The 23,646-nt window shown below is 52.6% G+C and overlaps 1 protein-coding gene across 1 annotated transcript in view; it reads left to right on the top strand.

Annotated features, from left to right (window-relative positions):
* The first annotated feature begins 385 nt into the window (after window positions 1-385).
* SMAD3 (SMAD family member 3) overlaps window positions 386-23,646 on the top strand; it is a 107,986-nt gene continuing 84,725 nt past the window's right edge. Inside the window, exon 1 of the mRNA XM_004577958.2 lies at window positions 386-1,181. Within this exon, the coding sequence (XP_004578015.1) occupies window positions 976-1,181 (206 nt within the window). The 5' untranslated portion in view covers window positions 386-975. The remainder of the gene's footprint in view (window positions 1,182-23,646) is intronic.

Genomic DNA, 23,646 nt, shown 5'->3' with positions numbered 1-23,646 from the left:
CCCGCGACTCTAACCGAGCTCGTGGGGGCCTCCAGAGCCTGTGGCCTCTGTGGCCAGTCGTTCCCCTCGACTTCCTCTTCCAGCCCGTTCCCACTTCGGGCCTGACCAGAGCTGGGTACCGCGCGCTCCAGCCCCGCGAGGCCCGTGGCCGCATCGGGCCGCCCACGTGGGAGCGCTTGGTGCGGGGCGGTGGGCGGGTGGGTGGGTGGGTTGGGACGTGGGGGGAGAGGCCGAGCGCTCTCAGCCGAGCAGGGGCGGGCAGCACGCCCGGGGCGGGAGGAGGCGACAGGGCGCGGGGGAGGAGGCGGGGAGCCCCGGTGGCGAGGGGGCGGTGACAGAGCCTGGCAGGCCGGCTGCGCGGGGATTTGCATGAAACATAGACTGGGAGCGGGCGGGAGCGCGGCGCACGCCCCGGGCCGGCCCAGCGAGCCAGCGAACGAACGAACGAGGGAGCGAGCGCGCCGGGAGAAGGAGGAGGAGGAGAAGGAGCAGAAGGGGGAGTCGGGGAGGCGAGGCCGTAGAGGCGGAGGGATCTGCGCATCAAAGCGAGTGAGGCAAGCAAAGTTTGGCTGGGGGTTGGACTTTCCTTCCCGGAGGCGGCACCCAAACAGCTACCCCGTGCGGAAACCCAAACTTTCTGTTGCCACTGCGAGCCTCGCGGCCTCCGCCTCCACCCCACGCCCGGGGCCTTCCCCGATCCAGCGCCACTGCCGCCCGCCTAGCTCGTCCGCCGGATCGCCCTACTCCAGTCCGTGAGAGCCGCTCAGCGCGCAGAGGCCGCGCGTCCAGCCCGCAGGCTGCAGCGCCGCGGCCTGGCGCCCGGCGCCCGGGGGCAAGTTGGCCCGGAGTTGAGGCAAAGTTTGGGGCGGCCGCAGCCGGCTCCGCTCGAGCTCCCGGCTTTGCGCCCCCGGTGTCCCGCCGAGTCTTGCCCCCCCGGGGGGGCGCCTCCTCGCCGCCCGCGTACCCTCCCCAGCCATGTCGTCCATCCTGCCTTTCACCCCGCCGATCGTAAAACGTCTACTGGGCTGGAAGAAGGGCGAACAGAATGGGCAGGAGGAGAAGTGGTGCGAGAAGGCGGTCAAGAGCTTGGTCAAGAAGCTGAAGAAGACGGGGCAACTAGACGAGCTGGAGAAGGCCATCACCACGCAGAACGTCAACACCAAGTGCATCACCATCCCCAGGTGGGGGTCCAAGGGGGCGCGTCGGGCCCAGGCCCCCCTGGCGCGGCCGTGGCGACCCAAGCAGGGTTGGCGACCCGGGGATCGCGGGTGGGGATCGCGAGCACGCCCGGGAAAGGAAAAGAGGTGGAGGTGCGGAGGAGGACCCCAAACAAAACCTTTTCTGGGAGCGCAAGGCTTCCACGCGGCACACTTCGCTTCCAGACCGCACCTTCGTTTTCCACCTCCCGGAAAGAGTTGGGGGGACAGGGAGAGGGTGCTGCTGGGATCGGCCCCCCACCTCCGGGAGCTGCGGAGTAGAAGTTGAGGCTTTGTTCGGCTCCGCCGGCCGGAGCCCCTCCCCCGCCAGCGCCTCCCGCCCCCGCGGCCCGCGCTCGCCAGCCGAGGTGTCGCTGCCATTCTTCGCTGCGATCCGGTCCTCTCCCCTTCCCGCCCCCCCCCCCCCCCAGCTCTCCTCCCCGAGTCTTTCCGCCTCTGCTGGAATGCAGTCGGTACAGCTGGGGTGGTGGGTGCGCAGCCGAAGCTGCTCGTGATGGACAGATTCCTTCTTGGTTCTTTCTTTGCCTTCGGGATTAGCATTTTTATCGAGTATTTTTAGACCGGGTGGTGCCAGGCTCCCGCCACCCCCATCCCCTTTGCACGCACGCACTTCACTTCAGTTGCTGCGCAGTGCTGTGACTTGGAATCGGGACATACAAGTGGCAGGACACGAGTGTGTGTGTTGGGGGGCCTTCTCCCGCCCACGCCGCTCCCTCCTGCCCATACGTCACCCTGTGGGTGTCCCTCTTCTAGCCCCAGACATTGCAGGTGAACGCGGGAACAGAGCGGGGCCGGAGTGTCTCAGAAAAAACCCACCCCAGAGTGGGCCTCCCGGCCGCCCTCACATTCCTATAGAGCCCGCACTCTGAAAGCGCTTTGCCATCTGTCGGAACCTCCTTTATGCCCGCGTCGGGCTGGCCGGGTCTGGCGGGAGCTCACAGATGGCTGATACAGTAGGGTCAGTGACTTGTGCATATCTCAGAGCCTTCTAGAGCTCAGCTGTACCTGCTGGGGAATTGGGAATAGCGGTGAGCGGAGTGCTTCCCTCCCAACCCCCCGAGGGGGAGGGAGCCTGGGTCTCTAACTTCTCTTCTTTGAAGTCAGCTTTTGAATCAAGGGATAATGTTTACTTGTGCGCTCGCGATTGGGCGCCTTTTGGGGGTATCCGAGGCTGCAGAGGAATGAGGAGTGGTCTCTTAGCACTGTCAGCCTCGCTTCTGGGCAGGAGTGGACTCCATCCTTGGCCACCTGCTGGGGCAGCTGTGCAAGGACTGCCAGCTGTGGCAGGAGGGCACAAAGCAACATCTGTGAGCTGGGGGCAGGCCTTCCCTGCAAAATAAATGGTGCAGATGGTGGCAGGGCTGCCTTAAGAAATACTGAGTTTCTTTTTCTTTCCTTCTTTAACGAGCTGGATGGAGCAGAGAGTGTGCTTGTATAGAGGAAGAACTCTAGATGAGCTGTGGGGAAGCCAGCGTGGGCTTCACAGGAGGTGCTGTGGTGTGGTTGAGAGCGCTTGGAAACGTGGGGCTTGGTTCCATCTCTTCGGGTGTGTCAATTTTTTTTTTTTTTTAGTCCTTGGGTGGGCACTCTGAAGGTAGGACAGGTGTCCTAACCTGCTTGTCTTTCCAGGGAGGGAGCCTGTCACATCTGTGTACCTTGTGTGTTCCCTGGGTGTATTGAGGACACGTGCATTATGCGTGGATACAGGGGGGGAGGGATGGTAGTGGGAAAGCATTGGAAAGCTGTGGAAAACGTTGCACAGTTTACAAAGCCCTCGCGGTCTGGTTTTATTGGACCTTCCAAAAGAGAAAGTCGCTCCTGGAAAATACAGAAGGCAGCTGAGCTTGAGGTGATCTCGTTAAGGAGCTGAGCAGGCCTGCTCAGGGAGGAAAGGGCTTGGGCCAAATCAACTTGCAGTATCTGCCAACCTGTGCCACCATGGTCTTCCTTGGGAGGCTGTAAACTTGCTGCTAGTGGAATGCTGGGGTCCTGTGAGCTGGGGTGGGTGTCTACCAGAAAGGGGGTTCTCTTTTTTTCAGGCCTTATTTTCCTTGTTGGTGGGACAGTGAGGGCCTGCCTTTTCCAAAGTTCCATGATGTGGCAGGAGGCCGGTGACCCTTTTGGCTACTTGAATGAGGTCAGCCAATGCTTTTTCCCCCCTCCCCCATCCTCTGGCTTACTGGGGAGGGGTGGGAGAGCAATTTTTCCTGGCTTGATTAGCTCCAGAATGTGTCTCCCTGGCTGGAGAAGAAGGTCTTATTTTGCATCTTTTCCCACCTGCTTGGGGGAGATGCAGACAAAACGCATTTCCATCCCTGGATTTGGTGCCCACGCCTCCGGGTCACCTTGTCTGTCTTGGCAGCAGCTGCTGCTGTTTTGGTCATGAGCGGAACACCAAAGGCCATGTCCCCGGGAGGGCAACTAGCTGGCCCTCATGCTCGAGAGAGCTGCGTGCGTGTCTGCTAGGCTGTGCACAGCACTGTTGCCGCATCATTTGTTGATTCATCCTCTGCCATCTCCCACACCACCACTGGAAACTGGGGCTTAGGGAAGGAGACCAAGGAGAAGATTTTCCCACTGTGTAAGGGGACAGGGCCCTGAGGGTGCCCGAGAACCCTAGGGCCTGGGTTCTCAGGGGATTGTGACAGGCACAGCCCTGGGCGCCTTGGCAGCTGTTCCTGAGGGACGAGGCCATGTGCTTGTGTCTCTCTGGGAGCTGATCAGGAGAGCTGGCATGAGCAAGCTCATGGATGCCCAGGATGCAGAAACAGAAGTTGCCGGAGCTTGAGTCAACTTACCCACTCCCCAGGAAGGACAGGGCCAAATGTGGTCCCTGCACATCATGCCTCACCTCAAGTCCAGCTTCAGGTGTCTTCCTCACTGGCGTATAAGCTGAAGTAGAAGCACTGGCACTGAGGGGGTGGCGGGGGTGGTATGTCAATGACAAGGAGCCCAGCACACTGAACAGCCTGCTCTTCTGATAGACACAGCACGTCACCAGTGGGATCTGTGCTTTGGCCTGCATTTTGGTGGCCGGGGACAGGGCGGGCTGGGGCCCAACTGAAGGCACTATGTTTGGAAGGGGATTTGGGCTTTCTAGTGTTGCAGCACCAACTTTAGAGGCAAGTGGGGGAGGGTGGAGCCCAACACAGGCTCTGAACACAGCCCTCTCTTCCCTCTCTGCACCTGACCTCTGTGCCCAGACTTTACTCACCCTGCGGGAGAAAAATCCTCACCTTTCTCAGGCTTTGGAGCAGTCTAGTGCCCAAGGCTCAGGAGGGTTCCCTTTCCTCCCCTGTACGTCTTCATTTCTTTCACTTCTTGCCTATAGTAGCCGCTAGTCAGAGCGTGACATTCTGGGATGATGAGGGTCTTGGGAAGGAGAGGGCCCTGCAGGAACGTGGGCAGCTGCTGCAGGTGGGGCTGAACCTGGAAGCAGGATAGACAGGGACTTGTCCTTGGGAACTGGGGAGCTTGTTGCTGGCACCCGGGAGTTAAATGCTGGGGCCCCTGCATCTTGCACAAAGCCTGGTGCTCCTGGTTCCCGTCAGATGCTTCAGGGTTGGGTTTTGTTGATTCAGGGATATCTACAGGGCTCCTCCCATGTCTGAGTCAATATTACAGGCACCTGGGGAGATGTTGTGCTAAGGAGAAGGTCCCTGCCTGTGAGGAGGAACAAGCCAGGTCGTTACAGGGTACACAGAATGTTCTGGGGGACTGGCGTTGTAGGGCATTGGGTTAAGCCACTGCTAGTGACACCAGCATTCCATATTGGCATTCTGGTTTGAGTCCTGGCTGTTCCACTTGCCTATCCCATTTCCTACTAAAGTGCCCGGGCAAGGTGGTGGATGATGGCCCAAGGCCTTGGGCCTGTGCTGTTCACAGGGGATGTCTGGGTAAAGTTCCAGGCCCCTTCTGGCTTGGCCTGGCTCAGCAATGATTGTTGCAAGCATAAGTAAGGAGCAAGCCAGCAGTTGCAAGAGCTGCCTTGTCACTCTGCCTTTCAAATCAGATCTTGAAAAAGGAAAAATAATAAATAAATAAAATAAATAAATGGCAGGGGCATTCTGAAAAAAAAAAACAGTTCAAAATGTTCTACACCAAAACCCATCTTTTAGCTCATTTTTTCCTGAGAACTAAGTATCCTTTTATTTGAATCTTTAACTACTATTTCTTTCTGTTAACCAGCCAACAAAAGACGTAAGAGGTTTAACAGAAAGTGATTTTTAGGGGAGGGAGGACTCCAATGCATCTTTTAAATATCATAAACTTTTATGTTCACTGTGTTGGAAAGGCTTTTTGTTTGGTTGTTTCCCTCCCCCCCCGCCCCCGGGGAATATGGAGGGAAGCACAGAAGTCAGATGGTGTATCTGCCATTTTCCTGCCTGGGTGGATATGAGAATTCACTTCCTGTTTTAGCACCTTTGTGTCTACACCTGTGTTATCAGGATGTTGTGTGAATGTTTGGTGAACCAGGGAGCTTGATGCACATGAGTGCTGTGTTTAGCCTTCCATCTGTATCCTCTGTTGTTGAGTGAACTCAGTCGTTCTTGGGTACCTGCTGCAGAGACCCAGCCCGGCACCTGTCCTTGGCAGGGAGCACCGTCTCCCACCATCCAGAGTGCGAGATGGATTTGCCCAGACGTACAGCAAAGGACTCATGCTTTGTGCATCAGTACAGGGAGAGTTAACCATGGGAGGCGGTAGAGAGAAGAGGCAGGCCGATGTGTGGCAGAAAACCAAGAAAGGAACAAAAGTTGGAATCCAAAAGAACTTTCTGGCACTCAACGTGAGGATGAGAGCCTTCCTGGCACTTGGGGTGGCGATGTGCAGGAGTGAGGGGTGTCTTCATCCGCTTCCCTAACTACACGCTGGTGAATCTGTTACCCGGACCTCTCACTCAGGTGTTGTAGTTGGCTCCGCTGTAAAGCATTTTCTCTTTGAAGTTAAAACACAAAATGAAAAAAAAAAAAGTTGTATAGTATCACAAACTTGAAATTCAGGTTCCCGTGAGGGCAGGAAGTTTAGGGCTATTAGCTTGGAACACAAGTGGCAGGGTCGCTAACCAGTGGATGCTTGGAGTTGCTTAGGATTTCCAAGTTGTCTTGCCTGAGTTAATGCTTCTAAGTATAAATCCCTTTGAGTTGGAGCTTCTCAACTGACCTACCAACTTCCAGTATTTTTCAAAGTCCTTGCTGGGAGAGAAAGTTTTCAATGACAGTTTGAATACTAGGAATACAGCAATTGATTTAGTTCTGCTGAGAAATTCAAAAAGTTGAAACCGAGAGAATTTGGTTCAAGCTTATCACATCAGGAATCCAATTAAAGTGAGATTTTCAAAAATAAATATTGGTTTAGTAATCTCAACTCATGAAGGCCGCATTATCATAATGGAAATAAAATTAACGTGATTTAATGAACTGAGGGACCGTTCGTTTCCACTCGTTAATTTATTAGGAGATTTTTAATGCCGTTTGATGTACGACTCAGCCATTCTTCTGCGTGTGTTCCTCTCTGAAATAAACAGAACCCAGCAGTATTTGCTGTTCCATGGAATTGGACTTGGTTCCTGTGGCCTTGGCCTTCCACTGTCCTAGGCTGTAGGTTCTCCTTGGTGGGAAGGCCCCTTTTGCAGCTGACCAAGCTCAGGGACGGCCCTGATTAACTGCCCTCTGTGTCTCTCTGGTGATCTGGACCAATTCAAAACCAAACCAAGAAGCCACGCCACTTACTTCCCCATATCCACAGTCAGTAGCTTTGGAACAGCCTGGAAAGTCAACTCTCTGAGATCACCTGGGGCGGGGGGCTTAAATTGTTTACCAGCCTTTCACAGACATGAATGGCTGGGCCACTGTTGGCTAGGCTCTGGCCCACGGTGCCTTCAGCATCTCCAAGTTTAAGCGCAGTGCCTCATGGAAACCGTTGAAAGTAGTCACACTTGCAGACCCCACAGAAGTTTGGCTTCTAACCATTCCAGGCTTCAGAGAAGACTCCCAGAGAATGTGGGCAATGCACTTAGCTGCTTGCCTTCAGACATCCGCCAGCTGGAAATCCCTGTGTTGGGTGCCCTAGACCAAACAGTGCACAAGGCCGATGCTGTCCCCTCCCTTCCTTCCCTCACCACCAAGGTCCGCTGCGTGTTAAACATGGGTTCTCAGCTGGGATAAGAATGCTGTATGTGTTCCCAGTGCAGTTGATTTGTAAATGCTAAAAAAAACCCTCAGTCCCTTGATGCTCTAGTTTATTAATTCCTGACAAAGCTGTGTGTGTGTGTGACTTTGTTCTTTGTTTTGTTTAATGGACAGTTTGACGAGTAGCCACTCTGCAGCCCACGCTCCACTTGTTGTTGATTTTCTGTCAAATGCAACCTGCCATGGTGGCCCCTGGGCACAGGGTTTGGACAGAGACACCCTGTTGAACATGAAAACACATGCGAACATGTGAGGAGCCTAATCATGAGGACGTTCGGCTGATTCTGTTGTGGACTGATGTTCCTGGAGTGACACAATTGCTGTCAAAGAAAAATGACTAATCAACAGGGCTGCAGGGTGATTGTGGAGGCAGCAGTCAGCAGAGCTGAGTGGAGACCCAGCTCTGTTTCTGATTAGCTGTGTGACCTCTGGCAAGTCACTTTGCTTAGCTGGGCTCAGATGTTTTCCATAGGGAAATGGGCCAGATAAACTCAGATGCAGGCCTTTCTAGCTCTAAATTGGTTTTCCATGCAAGCCTTTAGGACCTCCTATTTTGCATATCACAGATCCTCTTAATCCCGTTCCAAGACTCTATCAACCTGATAACAATTTATATAAATGAAAGTAGTAAAACTGTCACTCATGGGCCTGGCATGGTAGCACAGTGGATTAAGCCATTGCTTGTGATGCCAGCATCTCCCAGGTTCAAATCCTGGCTGCTCTGCTTCTGGTCCAGTTCCCTGCTAATGTGCCTGGGACAGCAGGAAAAGATGGGCCTTGTATATGGGCCCTTGTTATCCAGCTTGTGGCCATTGCAGTAAATTAGGGGACTGAATCAGTAAACTGGTCCCTCTGGTTCTTTTTGTCGCTGCCTCTTCCATTACTCTACCTTTCAAATAAACAACAAACAAACAAAACAAAACAAAAACAAACAAACAAAAAAAACACCACAATTCAGTCTTATCTCCTGGATGCCCTCCCTCCTTGTTGCCTCTTTCTTACCCTTCCAAAATCAGTGAAATTTTTTACTACAAAGGCATATAAAAATAGCTGAATGCCAGGGTTAGTGCTTTTTTTGGGGGGGGGGGGGATGCGGTAAGCAATTTTTTTTTTGTTGCCATTTTTGGTTATTCATGGAGCAGGAAGTTTACTTAAACTAATGACCACAAGTGCCTAAAAATGGTTAAATGGAAGAGGTAGGCACACTAGGAGATACCTGTGGAAAATGTTGGCTCCTAAGTCAGAGTTTGCTCAGGAAGCTTCCTTTATTTATTTTTGTGCGTCTATATAAAGAAAGGATCCCGTGGATTGTATACGTAGGGGCCGTTTGTCAGGCAGCCTGGGCGGTACACGTGTAAAACCAAGCTAGGAAGTGACCAGTTGAATTTCCTCCAAAATCCTTCTTTTTTTTTTTTTTGGATCACAAGGCTCCCCCCTGCTGACATCTGGGCTGTTTTGGCTTTGTGGGGGAGTTTAAGAGGCGAGTATTGTTTAGGAAACATTGTGTCCAAGTTTGCCTTTGAAACCGGCAGAATAACAGAGTTACAACCCTGGTCCTTTTGCTGAGAAGTTTGCCTCACAAGCTGCTAAGCCAAGCTGTAACTTCGAGCTGTCACTGCCTTTTTTTTTTTTTTTTATACTGGACTTTTGAAAATAGTAATGCGTTTTGGGTGTATGTGTTTTAAAGGTCTGTTTTTACACTGTCACAGCTCAAAAATGCCAAAAGGCATTTTTTCCTTAAAAAATCACCTCTGGGCTCAGCCCAAAGATGGAGTCATGGATTCAGCAAGGACTTTTTGAGTAGTTACAAGTGGTTGAGAGCAGACGCCGATGATGGAATCGGGATTCCCCGCCCCCCCCCTTTGCTTCTAATCGCTGTGGCTGTAAACTCTCCTCTTCTGCTTGGTATTGGACTCTCCGTGTGTGTTCCTTCCTTGTGTGGAACGGAGGTTTTGGTATTCAGGTTGGTTCTGCTGCCTTTTGTATCTCCTGTGTGATGCTTTAGCTCTACCAGAAGTGCTCTCTAGGTATTACCTGTGGAGGGCAGTGCACAGGGTGTCGGGGGGGCTTTATTTTTAATGTGTATTTATTTATATTCATCTGCTTGAAAGGCAGAATGATAGACACACAGAGAAATCTTCCATCTGCTAGTTTACTCCTGTAGTTCACATAACAGCAAGGGTTGCAAGGGTTGGGCCAGGTCAAAGTGAGGAGCCACGAATCCCATCTGTGTCTCCCACGTGGCTGGCAGGGGCCCAAGTACTTGAGCCATTATCTATTACCTTCCAGGATGCTGGATTGGAAGTGTAGACTAGCTGGGACTTGAACCTGGTACTCAGATATGGGATGCTGGTATTCCAAGCAGTGGCTTAACTCTGCCACAACGCCCATCCCTGGAAGGGTTTTTGAATTTGGCTAGTTGTATGGTGTTCTTAGGTGTGTTTATTTGGTCAACTGACCAAGCCTCAGTTTCCTTATCTAGAAAAATGGGGATGGGACCACTTGCTTAATCGTGTGGATAACATAGAGGAAGGATTTGACAAATGTTTGTAGTGGACAGCGCATAGAAGATGCTCAGTGAATCTTGCCTCCTCCTCCCCGACTTCTTAAACATAAAAGCCAGACCATTCAAACAATAGATCATAGATTTCTTCGATGGCTATTTGTTTTAAAGATTGTTTACTAGAAAGGCAGTTACACACACACACACACAGTTCTTGCATCTGCTGGTTCTCTCCTCCAAATAGCCACCACATTCAGGGTTGGAGCCAGGAGCTTCTTCAGGTCTCCCATGTGGGCACAGGAGTCCCAAACACCTGGACCATCTTGTGTTGCTTTCCCCAGGTGCATTAGTAAGGGGAGCTGGATTGGAAGAGGAACATCTGGGACTCGAACCTGCACCCATATGGGATGCCAGCAAAGGCCATAGCACCAGTCCCTCATGTTCCCTCTTAGGGAAGAAATTTGATGAGTGGTATCCAATACTTCCTGGTGATAGCTGCCAATCAATCCCCACCCCCTCCACTCCCAGGGAGCACTGTTTGGAGAGCCTCAGTGTGTGCAAGGGAAGGACCTGTTTTCAGTACATCCACCTGGGGAGCACCTCTCCCCTCTCCGCTGCCACTCTGCCACCTGCTGATGTAGAGCCGAGTGAGCTGGCTGGCTGGGAGAGAGAGAGAATTCATATTCTTAGCTGGCTCTTCCCTCCTGCTCTCCCCTTCCCTACCATCATTTTAAACATTGTTTAGCTGACTAAAAATAATAGTACTGAAAACAAACTCGGGATGAATCAGTGCTCCTGGGGTGGAGGAGGGGAAAGCCCTTGAAGCAGAAAAAAACGGTCTTGACTCACCGGCTTGTCACTGATAGCGCCCGCCCACTGCCGCAGCTACCACCACCTTGTGTGGTGTTTATTGTTTCTGGTAGTTTTTTTTTTTTTTTTTCTCTCTTTTCAAGGTCTGATGACGAGGCAGTTCCAGCTTTCCCTGAAGCAGCACCTTTAGCAGGCCAGTTTCAGAAATTCATGGTTTGTGAAATGACCAGGGCAGGGCCAGTGGACTCTGTGGCCCTTAGCTCTGCTTAGAGCAGCTCTCCCCTCCCCACCCCAACCCCTAGCTCCACCTTCCTGACTAGGAGTCACTAGGGCCAAGGATCAAGTCTGACAAGTCTCTTTCTAGACTAGACAAAACTGCTTCCAGTTCCTGCCCTAGGTCCTTGAGCCTGCTTCCAAAGTCCTCAGGCGCATCCACCCGAGGGCAGGCTGTGGGGGCTGTGGTTTGGCAGGTGCAGCCATGCTCCGGTCTGTAGGGATCTATGTGTAGGAGGCCCCTGGATGTGTGTGTGGTAGGAGTGATACAGGCGGGAAGTAGAGACTGAAAGTCGTCCTTGAGCCTCCACCTGTGACTGGGAAATGAGGAGCCGGAGAATTCTGCACGGAAATCTGGACTTGCAGATGTTTGACCAGCAAGGATGAGGGAACCATCTGGTTAACTGTGTGTCCCTGGCCCTTCTCTGTTCAGTATGACAATAGGTTTTCTAGGTCCCCTTGCTCTGGGACCCTCTGGAAGTAGGGCCAGGTCTCTTCTATGCATTGTCCTATCAGTGGTAGGGACAGCCCTGAAGCCCAGGCCCCAGGGTGGGCAACCCATTGTGAGGCTTATGGAGAGCTCCATAGGCATGGATGGCTCTCACCTTGTACGTGGGCCAGAATGAATTCAATCAGGTCATCAGGGGCAAGGTGCCACATGGTACAACTGCCTGCCCAAAAAGTGGAGCAGAGAGCTAACCACTGAATATGCTTCATTCGTGGGCATCCCGAGTGGAGCCCTGGCTTTGTGTTGGGTCATAGGGGATAGAGAAACATGATGTCCTGACTCTGGACTGCTCAAAGGAGGACACTGTGGAACCCTGTGTTGTGGAGGGAGCAGGGCCCTGTGGGATGCATGGGAGCGTGGGTATGGAGTGGTGTCTGGGCAAAGCGGGATGGGCAGGGTGGCCAGAGTGTGGGAGGGGGAGTGGCTGGAGAGGAGTTGGGAGGAGGATGTTCCAGACAGCCTGGCCAGCCCATCTGGGTACTGGATCTTGTTCTGGAAGTGTACAGCAGACTTTTGAGCAGGGGAATGGCATGGCACAAGCCACTGGCCCAGCCCTAGCCCTGTTGCGTTTCCAGCCCCTGGCTCTGAGGTGCTGGTTTATTCAGGTCAAAGCTAGCTTCCTCACACTGGCAGGTGCACAGCTCTAGGCGATGTCTAGTCCAGGCTGTCAGGCTGGAAGGAAGACATGGCTGGCAGAGAGCAGGGGCTCTGGGAGCTGAGTGTTCAGGTATGTAGCCAGGGAGATGTGGTACCAGCACCACTGGGAACTCAGTGGTGTGCTGATGGGTTCCATGTAGGGATCTAGGCCCCCAGGCAATGGCCTGGAGATTGGTTCCGGTACCTCTGGGTCATCCCAGGTCAGTGTTTTAAATTTCTTCATTGATTGTCTTGGTCGGGCTTTTCGATTTCAGACGATACTGCTATCTGTGAAAAGGCCTGCATTCCCTGTTATAGATTTATAGAGTGATAGAGAATAATAGAATCAGCCTGTATATATTTTTGTGTGTGTGTGAGAGAGGGTAAAATCATTTATTTACATCAATGTCCATTTTGTCATGGTGAGTGAAGAAAATCATGGGTACTTCAGAAAGGGAGTACAATTCACTTTCTCTTTAGAGTTAATTCATTGCTCATTGAAATTGATAGGGTTTAAAAAATATTTGTTTGAAGGGCTAAGTGACACGGAGAAAGAAAGATTCTTTTCATTCACTGATTCTCCCCCCAAATGACTGCAATGGCCAGAGATGGGCCAGGTCAAAGCCAGGAGCCTGGAAATCCACCCAGGTCTCCCACGTGGGTGGTAGGAGTCCAGGCACTTGTCAACCGCTCTGCTGCTTTCCCAGCTGCATTAGCACAAAACTGGATCAGAAGTGGAGCAACCAGACCATGAACTGGCTCCCCATATGGGACACTGGTGTCGCGACTGGGGATTGAGACTACTGTACCACAACACCGACCCTGCAACTAGTTCATTATGTTTGTGATGGTAGCGCTTAAGTCTGTTGCTGATGGAGTTGGAGCTGTGGCTTCCCAGTTTGGTACCCAGGGCTTTGCTTTAGAACAAAACATGGATCCTACAGGCAGTTGAGCAGGAAAATTAATTTTGGGTGCATGTGCTCCTCCAGTGCCTTGCCTTGGACACTTGAGCAAGCTATTGCTTCTAGCCCTAGCCAAGAATTTGAGTCAGAAGATGGTTTGGTCAGCCATGCTCACTTTTAGCACACCACTAGAGCCTTTTTATATGGAGTGATCCTGGTGCGTGCTGCTTGAGCTGAGGGCCTGCTGTGTGGCAGACATTGGAGTGGGTGAGCCGCAGGGCCTCAGGTGGCAGGAGAGCTTGGATTCCACAGGCACAGAGCAGGCAGAGCTTGGAGGGATCAGGGGCAGAACAGGAATCTGAACTCCAGTGTTCTGTTCTGGAGCTGCCTGTCTTGTCCTCATGAGAAATACCGTGCCATTGCCAGTATACTGATGTCCATGTCAACCAGGGAAGCCAGGCCTGGGTGACTTAGGGGAGTTGCTTCAAGGCTCGTGGTAAAGAGTGGAGGTGGCTCTTCTCCTCAATGTTCCCCCTCACTGGGACCCAGGCAGTCAGGATTTGCCATCAAAGCAATTCCCATGAATGGGGGAAAAAAAGGGCCAGTGTTCTTAATAGCTACTGCTGGAAAGTGGGGCCTAAACCTGGGGGAAGAGTCTGCTTGCATCTCCTTCCCCATGTCCTTGTAATTGTGTCACCTGACCAAGAAGACAGGAAGAAAGGGATGAGCCAGGGTAGGCAGGGGGCTATGGAATTGCTGCTTTTCCTGCTCTTCAGGTGCAGGCCCTGTTTAAGCTCCTGAGCATCATGAGTTTTTTTTTTTTAATGTATATATATATTTTAAATATTTATTTGTTTTCATTGCAAAGTCAGATATACAGAGAAAAGGAAAGACAGAAGATCTTCTTCCGATGATTCACTCCCCAAGTGATGGCAACTGCTGGAGCTGAGCCGATCCAAGGCCAGGAACCCGGAGCTTCTTCCGGGTCTCCCATGTGGGTGCAGGGTCCCCAGGCCTTGGGCCATCCTTGACTGCTTTCCCAGGCCACAAGCAGAGAGCTGGTTGGGAAGTGGAGCTGACTGGGATACAAACCGGCACCCATATAGGATCCTGGTGCATTCAAGGCAAGGACTTTAGCTGTTAGGCTACCATGCCAGGCCTATACCTCTAGGTTTTAAGCCTGCAAAAGACTTCCCTAATCTGTGGACCATAGTGTGGGAGTTGGGGACCATGTGCTGGTGGTACTTAGAGGGCAAGGGCTGTGAGAACAAGGGCTGTGGTGGAAGATGGGGGGAGCATAAGGTGGTGGTGATGGGGTAGAACCTGGTTCTCAAATGTCTGCACTGTCATCTGGCTCTGAACCCCAGCTGAGGCCCTGGGCCCAGTGCAACTTGGCTGACACTTGGTGGCCAAGAGCAGAGACTTCTGGGGTGCCCTCTCCTGTCCGCTCCTCCCAGCCTGCCTTCCCCCCATTTTAGCCGAGATCTGTATGTTGCTTCTGACTGGGAGGGCTGAAGCTGTAGTGGATCCTTCTGCGGGAAAATTTTGGAAAGCTTGGAGGAAGGAATTAAAAATACCAGCAGGCTGGCCTTTCTTTGCTTTCTCTTTGATTGTGCTGGAGGCACAGATCACGCCAGGCCCCGGGAAGCGAGCGAGTGGCCCCAAATGACCCCCTCTGCCCAGTGTAGCTCTGTGGCTCCCCCCTGCCCTGCCCCACTACTTCCTGTCCAGTCCCCCTCCTCCTCCTGGTTTGTTTCCACAGTTGTCCAAACCTCCCCGCAACCCCAACTCATTTGCTGGGATTCTGGAGGAGGGCTTGTGTTCTCTAAGCTCTCCGAGTTAACCGTGACTACCAAGCTCTGAGTAGAACAGCCCAGGTGACACGGAAGAGTGAAGAGAGGTGGAGGAAAGCTGTGTGTGCTCACAGACCCAGCTGGCCACCTGCTTGGACCTCCGCCGTGCCCTGGTTGTTAGCTTTTGAGACTCTACGAGATCTTATAAATAGAACAAGATGCAGTTCCCCTTTTGTTCCCCCACAGACACCAAGAGGCATGTGTAGGACTGAGAAGGGGCACCTAGTATTTGCAACTGTGTTCTGGTACACTGGTAAGGCATGGGAACGGAGCCCTGGGGTCATGGGGGCTGCCAGGTCATCCTGTAAGGCTGGACATGACTTGCACAGTAACATGATATATTTTCTTCCCCGGGAGGCCTGGAACAGGAGAGTCCAGGCCTCAGGATGTGTGAGGAACCGTCCATCGCTAAGCCATGCTGAGACATGACCCTGTTTAAGCAGGTGCTTCCAGAGGCAGAAAAGGGCTGCTTCTCCTGGCCCTGGCTGAAAGACTTGATGGGAACCTCTGCCTTGCCATTGACTAGTGTCACGCATGACAGAAACAGCATGTGATCAACTTAAAGGACCCAGGCTAGTTCTTCAGACTTCTAAAAGTATTTCGTGTGATGTAATGCATTTTTTTTTTTTTTAAGTTTGAAAAGCAGAGGGAGAGAAAGAAGGGAGAGAGGTGCTCTGGCACGCTGACTAACTCCCCACAACAGTTGGCCCTAGGCCAGGCAGCACCTGGGAGCTGGAAACTAAATCAAGTCTCCCACGTGGGTGGTGGGATTCCAATCCAGTGAGCCATCACTGCTGCCTCCTTCCAGGGCCTGTGTTAGCGGGGAGCTGGAGTCATGAGCCAGCGGCATCCCACAGGGGATTCAGGTATCTGAACTGCTAGGGTCTGGTGTCTGCCTCTGCTTAGTAGCATTTCCTGAGTTGCAGTTGATCGCACTTTCGTTTTTCTGACACTTGCTGATCTCCAAGCCTGTGCTGGCCACACTGTAAGAGGCCAGTGCTGTCCTTGTGGCATGCAGGGGCCAATGGGGAAGCTGGGATGTCAGTAAACTCGGAACCTCTCACAGCTGGATGCCTGCTGCCCATCCTGGAAGAGGTGTCCAGCTGGGGCTGGAGAGTGGAGGAGGGAGGCACAGTGGGTACCCTCAGGGCCTGAGGACTGGGCTAGGGTTGTTTCAGAGCCACTCAGAACTCTGCTGACAAGAGGTAGATGCGAGAGAAATTTGCTGGTGGGACGGGGTGAGGGGGGACAGGGCTGAGTGCTCTGGGTTGCCTCCCCTTGGGGTGGCTGTCTCCATGGGCCTTGGGGTATTCCAGCTTGCAAACCCTGTGTGAAATCCTTTCGGATGTCCTGGCATGTCTCACTTGCTGGACGTGGGGAGAAAGGGACATCTCACAATTACGGGTGGTTGTTATCCAAGTACCGCCAGTTCCTGTGGCCTTTTGCCACTTTGGCCCAGATCTTGCTCATCCCTACCTTCACTGCTCACAGGAGCTCTTTTCATTGGCATTGAGAGAAAGCGGAACCTGTCCCTAAGCCTCCTGTTCGCTTTCCTAGATGCTCTGGGAGCCAGGAGATGTGGGGTTTGAGGCTTGCCTGCTTCACCCACTTGCGTGATCGGAAGAGTGGCAGTTTGGGCATTGATGGGGCAAAAAAAAAAAAAATAGAAAGAAAAGAAAGAAAACAATCTGCCACCACTTACTGATCCAGAAGGTGGGGTCTGGCAGGGTGGGTGTAAAGGGACAGCCCACCTACCCCATCTGTAGTCTGTCCCGAATGGCATGGAACCCTCCCCCCTCTGACCCAAGCAGCTGCTTTCCTAGACACTTTGTCAGTTCCGGGGAATAGTGGCCAGGTGAGCGTGGGTGTGAAACCCCAGCCTTGTCCCCCTGTGATGCTGGTGCTGTGGGTTAGCTTCCATTCTGCAGTGAATGGTGCAGGTTCACCTCTGCCTGGAGGGAGCTTAGGCATGTGTGTGGAGGGGACGGGAGGCCCCCCTCAACAGCTGTGCCAGGGTGCCCCCCGCCCCTTTGTGTAAACCATAGCTGTGGACCTGTGGTCTCAGATGTTCGCCGGCGCCTGTTTGTAAGAGGGAAGTGTGGTCGCATGTCTCTCTCTCTTGTGGGCTGCATGGCCGCCTTCCTGGGGTTCATGTGGGAAGTGGTTACTGTTGGGAGGAGGGTGAACTAGCCCTACTCACAGAAGGGTTTTGATCCAGGGATCTCCCTAAATGGCCTCTTGGCTGGTTTTGTCTTTCTTTCCTGCTATATGTTTTAACTGCAGTCATGAGAAAATGGAACCATCAGCTGGGCTTCGTTGCTCTGCAGGGCAAGGCTAGTGGGTCACAGTTTTGACTCCTTTCTTGCTCTCTCTCCTTTTTAAAAAAAAATTTATTTATTTTTATTTGAAAGGCAGATTTACAGAAAGAGAGAGAAATAGATCAATCTCCCATCTCTGTTGTTTCACTCCCCAAGTTTCTGCAATGGCCAGAGCTGAGCTGATCCAAAATCAGGAGCCAGGAGCCTCTTCCGGATCTCCCACGCGGGTGCAAGGTCCCAAGGCTTTGGGCCATCCTCGACTGCTTTCCCAGGCCACAGGCAGGGAGCTGGATGGGAAGTGGGGCTGCCGGGACACAAACCGGTGCCCATATAGGATGCTGGTGCTTATAGGTAGAGGATTAGCCAGTTGAACCATCGCGCCAGCCCCTCTGCTGTTGTCTTGATACACATGTTTTTGGGGGAGCCAAATGTAAGTTCCCACCACAGGCTTTGCCTTCATAGGTGGGCCATTTCCTTAATGATCCTAGTTAATTGCATTACAGTCATTGTTCAATCCATCTGGTATTTGTTGAATTTCTTTCATTGCTGGTGGTAGCAGTGGTGGTGGTGATGGGAAGTATGCAAATGCACTGTTGATTTGGGCAGGTGAGCAGATTCCTGCCCCCAGGGAGCCAGAGGTGGTGCAAAGGGGAATTCTTCTTCAGCCTTAAGCTGGGAAACCTGTTCTAGGCCCCAGTTGTCCCCCGATGGTGGTGCCTTAGAAATGCAGGAAGGGGGCCCGGCGGCAAGGTGGCCTAGCAGCTAAAGTCCTCGCCTTGAATGCCCCAGGATCCCATATGGGCGCCGGTTCTAATCCCGGCAACTCCACTTCCCACCCAGCTCCCTGCTTGTGGCCTGGGAAAGCAGTCGAGGATGACCCAAAGCTTTGGGACCCTGCACCCGCGTGGGAGACCTGGAAGAAGTTCCGGGTTCCTGGCTCTGGATTGGCATAGCACCGGCCCATTGCAGCTCACTTGGGGAGTGAATCATCGGATGGAAGATCTTCCTCTCTGTCTCTCCTCCTCTCTGTATATCTGACTTTGTAATAAAAATAAATAAATCTTAAAAAAAAAAAAGAAAGAAATGCAGGAAGGGGCCTGATGCAATAGCGTAGTAGCTAAGTCCTTGCCTTGTACATGTTGAGATCCCACATGGGCACCAGTTAATGTCCCTGCTGCACCACTTCCATCCAGCTCCCTGCTTGTGGCTTGCGAAAGCAGTAGAGAGCATGCCCCAAAGCCCTGGGACCCTGCACCCTGCATGGGAGACCCAGAAGAGGCTCCTGGCTTTGGACTGGTTCAGCTCAGGCTGTGGTGGCTACTTGGAGAGTGAACCAGTGGACAGAAGATATTTCTGTCTCTTTGTAAAATCTTACTTTCCATTAAAAATAAAATAAATCTTTTAAAACTGCAGGGAGGAAGGGAACGTGTTCACAGCTTGGTTCGAGACTTTGCAGCCAACAGTCAGCTCTCTCTTCTCCACAAAAAGCCAGGAGGGACTGGGGGTGGGGGGGCTGGCTGCAGCTTCCCAGGCCTGCTGCTCAACAGACCACCTTTTCATGAGGGGGCTTGGGCGTTTCGTGCCAACGGGCTTCTCCCGAGGAAGCTCAGCCAGCCAGCAGGAAGATTCTCTAGGGATGACAATTTGACCAAGAATCCTGTCAGGCTGGCCGGGGACCTGAGGCTTTGGGGCTGGAACTGTTAGAGAATGACACCTGTCTAGTTCCATGGCGATGATGCTGGTGTCAACTGTCCATCTCCAACCGGGCTGCTCTGTGGCTTTTGCGACCTTGAGGGAATCATTTGCTCCCCCTAGTTCCTGGTCTCTTCTTCTATGAACCAAGAGTGTAGGATTTTAGCAGGATTTAAAAATTTGGGCCACCTTCAGCCTTCTCATGCCTACGTCTGCATTCAAAGAAATTGAGTCTGTTACTCATTCAGAGAGTTTCAGACTTGCTGTACTGTTCCCCCGGGGAGACTAGAGCTGGAGCCTGCGGCTGAGGACTGGGTGGAAAGGGATTTGGTTTGAGCTGAGCTGCAGCAGCTAGGACACTTGCATCCTAACGATTCACACTTGGTTGTTGAGGTCACAGTCGGAGTTTCCGAACCGTGAATAGTCTGATGTGGGCCCAGCACGATGGCTCAGTGGCTAAATCCTTACCTTGCAAACCCTGGGATCTCATATGGGCACCAGTTCTTGTCCTGGTTGCTCCACTTCCCATCCCACTCACTGCTTGTGGCCTGGGAAAGCAGTCGAGGATGGCACAAAGCCTTGGGACCCTGCACCCGCATGGGAGATCCGGAAGAATTTCCTGGCTCCTGGCTTTGAATTGGCTCAGCTTTGGCTTGTGGCCACTTGAGGAATGAACCAATGAATGGAAGATCTTTCTCTCTGTCTCTTCTTCTCTTTCCGAAAAATAAATAAATGTTTAAAAAAGAATAGTCTGATGAGGCTACACCTCAGACCAATGAATGAATTTCTGCAGGTGGGGCTAGGAGCAGGGTGTGAGAGATTAGCATTTTAAAAAGCTTTCCAGATGTGGGACCAAAAGGTTACAATGCCCGTTGGGAAGCCTGCATCTCGTGTTGGAGTGCCCAGGTTCAAGTACCAGCCCTGCCTCCCAATTTGAGCTTCCTGCTAGTGTGCACCCTGGGAGGCAGTGATGATGGGACCCCGATTGAGGTCTTCACTCATTGCTTAGGGACCAGCCATTGTGGGTATCTTGGGAAGTGGACCAGTAGATGGGTGCTTTACCTATATCTTCCGCAATCTCTCACTTTAAAATAGAAACTATTTTGGCCAGGTGGACCTAGTGTGTAGGAGGCGTAACCAAGATTCCCAGCTGCAGGGGTGTGTGTGTGTGTGTGTGTGTGAAGCCACCTTCGCTGTGGCAGGTGTGTGTCCTGGCGACAGAGTGGCAGTGAATGATGGTGGATAGAGCCAGAGGCACACCCCTCCCCCCCAACCCTGGCAAGGCAGGGCGCTCCAGGCCCTGGAAGGGAGGTTTAATTCCAACTGCCACGTGGTTGGGAGCCCCGATTCTGTTCTGGGGAGGGGTTCCGGTGTGTTTGAGGTCGTGGCACCATTTGAAGTTGATTATTTCTGCTCAGGAAATGGGGGCGGAGGGGGGGAACTGAGCAAGGGTTGAGGGTTGGGGGTGGAGCCAGAATGCACTGTGCAGGCTGTTCACCCTCCTTCCTTTGCTGTTTGCCTGAAGCTGAGAACAGCTGCATCCCACACGTGCCGGCATGGCTTCCTGGTGGGTTCCAAGAACCACAGCCTCCCTGGCTTTGGCCGAGAGCGTCCTGCCACGTCGGCCTGGCTGTTCCTGACTCCCTCCAAGGAGTCCCTTCCTTCCATCACCTGTGGGTGGACAAGGCCACCTGGGGAAGGGACACCTCTGCTGGGCCCTCCCATGCAGATGGAGGATAGGCAGGTGTCTGTGGCTGCAGTGCCCAGATGAGTGCCTACATGTATGGGATGAGCAAACGTAGGGAAGAGAAATGTTGGTTCTGATTAGCCTTGAAGGATTTCCCGCACAAAAGGGTGTGGGAGGAGCTTGTAAGGTGGCCAGGTGTGGGGTGCAGGTGGGGCACACACAGGATGTATGCAAGCTGCTGCTGCTTTTGAGGTCAGTGAGTATGCGGTTCTGAGACTGAGCAAGGCCCCTGGGGAGACAGAGAGGCCCCAGGACCCTGAAGCTGGGAGGCTTACTGGAAAGTTGAAGACATACAGATATGACAATAGCTAGGGAGGGACCTGCATGTGGTCCCTCAGTCACTGTTTGAAATATGCAGGGAGTAGGCCTGGCACCTCCCAGGCCAAGGTCTTGAGCCAGCAAAAGTCAGACTCACGGGGTTCCCTCCATGCTGGGCACGTCTTCTCCCTGCTCCCCATCCCAGTACACCTCAACTCTGGACAGGCAGTCTTGGTAGGCACCCCGACTTCCTGGACCTTGTTTTTCTATTCTTTGTTTGTTTGTTTATTTTTCCCTCAGCTTTTCTTGCAGGGGAAGAGGCAATGGGGGCCAGGGTCCTGTTTTGATTTTCACCTGTTCTCCCTCATCTCTAACCGTTCTGGTTGCAGGGGCCTTCTCTCTTGGCCCAGAGCTACCAGGCAGGGAAAGTCTGGGTGGTTCTAGTGGTCACCTGTCTGCAGTAGCTACATTGCAGGTGTGACAGGGAGTGGGTCCCCATGCATCCCAAGATTTGTGATCGTCCCAAGGAGTAAACGAGGTGTGTGTGCATCAGTGAGCACAGGCCCCGGGTTTGTTCCACCCTGGTTGTGGCCAAGGTTGCTGTTGCAGGTTTCACGGTCACTGGTCACAAGCTGAGTGTGACCAGAGCAGATAAGAAAGTCATGTCCAGTGCAAAGTACATCCTTCTGGAGTGGAGAAGGGGTAGGGGGAGGCCTAGGTAGCATGTAGACAGGTGTGTGTGTATATATGTGTGTGTGTGCGTTTTGTGTTTTAAAAAAGAGTGTGTTCTGGGCAGCATAATTTTAATTTCCAGTAAGCATCTCATCCCTTTTCACTTCACCTTTTAATCTTGTGTTTATGGTCTCCGCGTTTTGAAATTGTTTTGCCATGATGCCAGTCTTGTCTAAAATGGGCGGAGCGAGCCAGCCCTTGGGAAGCCACAGTTTCCATCAGATTCTCTGACCCCGCTCACTGATGGACAGCTGTCATAGCCTGGAAACCCTGTGCCCAGCACTCCTGACCATGCTGTCCAACTGCAACTTGGCAGGGTGGGAACACCCTGGGGTGAGCTGATCTCCCCTCAGTGAGGTTGAGCTCACCGGTGTTGCTTCATTGAGTCTACTGCACTGGGGGAGACCGGGTAGGATGGGCAGGAGCTGGGATGGCTCGTGTGAAAGGTGTCAGAGAGGGTGAGGACTGTGGAAGAGGGAGGCAAGTGAGCCAGGCTTGGGCAGAGAATGCTGCTTGAGCATCCCAGTGTCGTGTTGCATTCCCACCGCTATGTCTGTGCTGTCCTGGGGTGAGAGGGGAACAGTGGGGTGGCTTTGGTCAGGGTGACCTTTTTTTGGACAGAACAGCCGAGGGGGAGGGGCCATGAGCCAAGGGAGAGGGGCCTGATACACTGCTGGATGTAAAGCGAGCTGTCCCCGGTGTGCTGCTACAGGTGTCTTGGGCGTAGTCAGCTTTTCTCTGAGGGGAGTGCAGCTGCGCTGGGCTCTGATTTCTGAGGAAGCCAGGCCAGGAGACCACAGAGCACTGAAAGAGGCACCCTGAAACCTCACACTCATGCCTGGGCCACTTTGCCGCCAGTCCACCCTTGCTTCCTTACTGCGGTGTGTTTGTGTGTGTGTGTCTGCACCAAGCTACTCTTTGCCCCTTGTTTCATTTCTCCTTGAGCCTCTTGGTGATTTTTTTTTTTAATACCAGGGAAAGAAGCCAAATTTCCTTGCAACTGTGCCATCCCTTATCTTCCTCATCTCTCAGCAGAGTGATACACAGTCTAGAAGGAATTAAACATGGATTTATAAGTTGGTGTGGTGATAAAGATGCTATTCGGGCTGCCTAAATCCTGTTCCGAATCCCAGTTTTGCTCTGTTTCTCTACATTTCAAATAGAAATGTTCAGTTATTTTGGTTCAAGGAGCTTGAAATCCATGTTTTCCATGGGTTTTTTAGGGGACTTCTTATACTCTGCAGTGTAGACTGTAGTGTTTTATAGTAACCCTGGCTAGGGACAGGGGAAGTGGTAGGCTCCCCCACTTTATGGGTGACCTGGGACAGTTTATAATTAGTGGAGGAAGATTCCACAGGGTGTGTCCATGTGTCAGAAAATAAGGGCCTTTTTCAGCTGCTGGTACCACTGTGAGCTTTGCTTTGTACAGCACTTTTACAGTTTATAAAGTACCTGCCCTGTGGCCCAGTGGGTTAAACTGCTACCCGCAATGCTGGCATTCCATATGAACAGTGGTTTGAGCCTCTGCTGCTCTATCTCCTATCCAGTTCCCTTCTGATACTCTGGGAAAGCCATGGGAGATGGCCCCATGTGCTGGGACCCCCACTACCCATGTGGGAGACTGATGGAGTTCTGGACTTCTGTTTATTATAGCCATTTGAGGAGTGAATGAGTCAATGGAAGAGCTTTTTTTTTTCTTTGTCTTTCAAATACTTAAATCTTTGAATGCAAAGCTCCTTCCCATGCTGATCCTATCTCATCTCTGTGAGGATCTTTGAAAAGAGGGGCTTCTCTCTGTGAGCCAGTGGAGACCTGGAAGGGTAGAGGAACCCAGCCCAGAGTGGGGAGGCTGTGGATGGGGAGGCCAGAGGGGCGTGGAGTGGTTTCGGGGTTAACCAGCGATGGCAGGTTGGGACAAGGGGGAGGCGTCGAGGTTTATTGTCCCCTGAGTGTGACTTCTTCCCGAGGGCTGGCCCAGGCTTGCTCTGCCCTGTGTGTCAGCCTGC

This window comes from Ochotona princeps, chromosome 6 (genome assembly GCF_030435755.1).
Source record: "Ochotona princeps isolate mOchPri1 chromosome 6, mOchPri1.hap1, whole genome shotgun sequence".
In the NCBI taxonomy this organism is placed as follows: Eukaryota; Metazoa; Chordata; class Mammalia; order Lagomorpha; family Ochotonidae; genus Ochotona; species Ochotona princeps.
The sequence above is the reverse complement of the archived record's forward strand: the minus strand, read 5'-3'. Positions and strand labels throughout refer to the sequence as shown.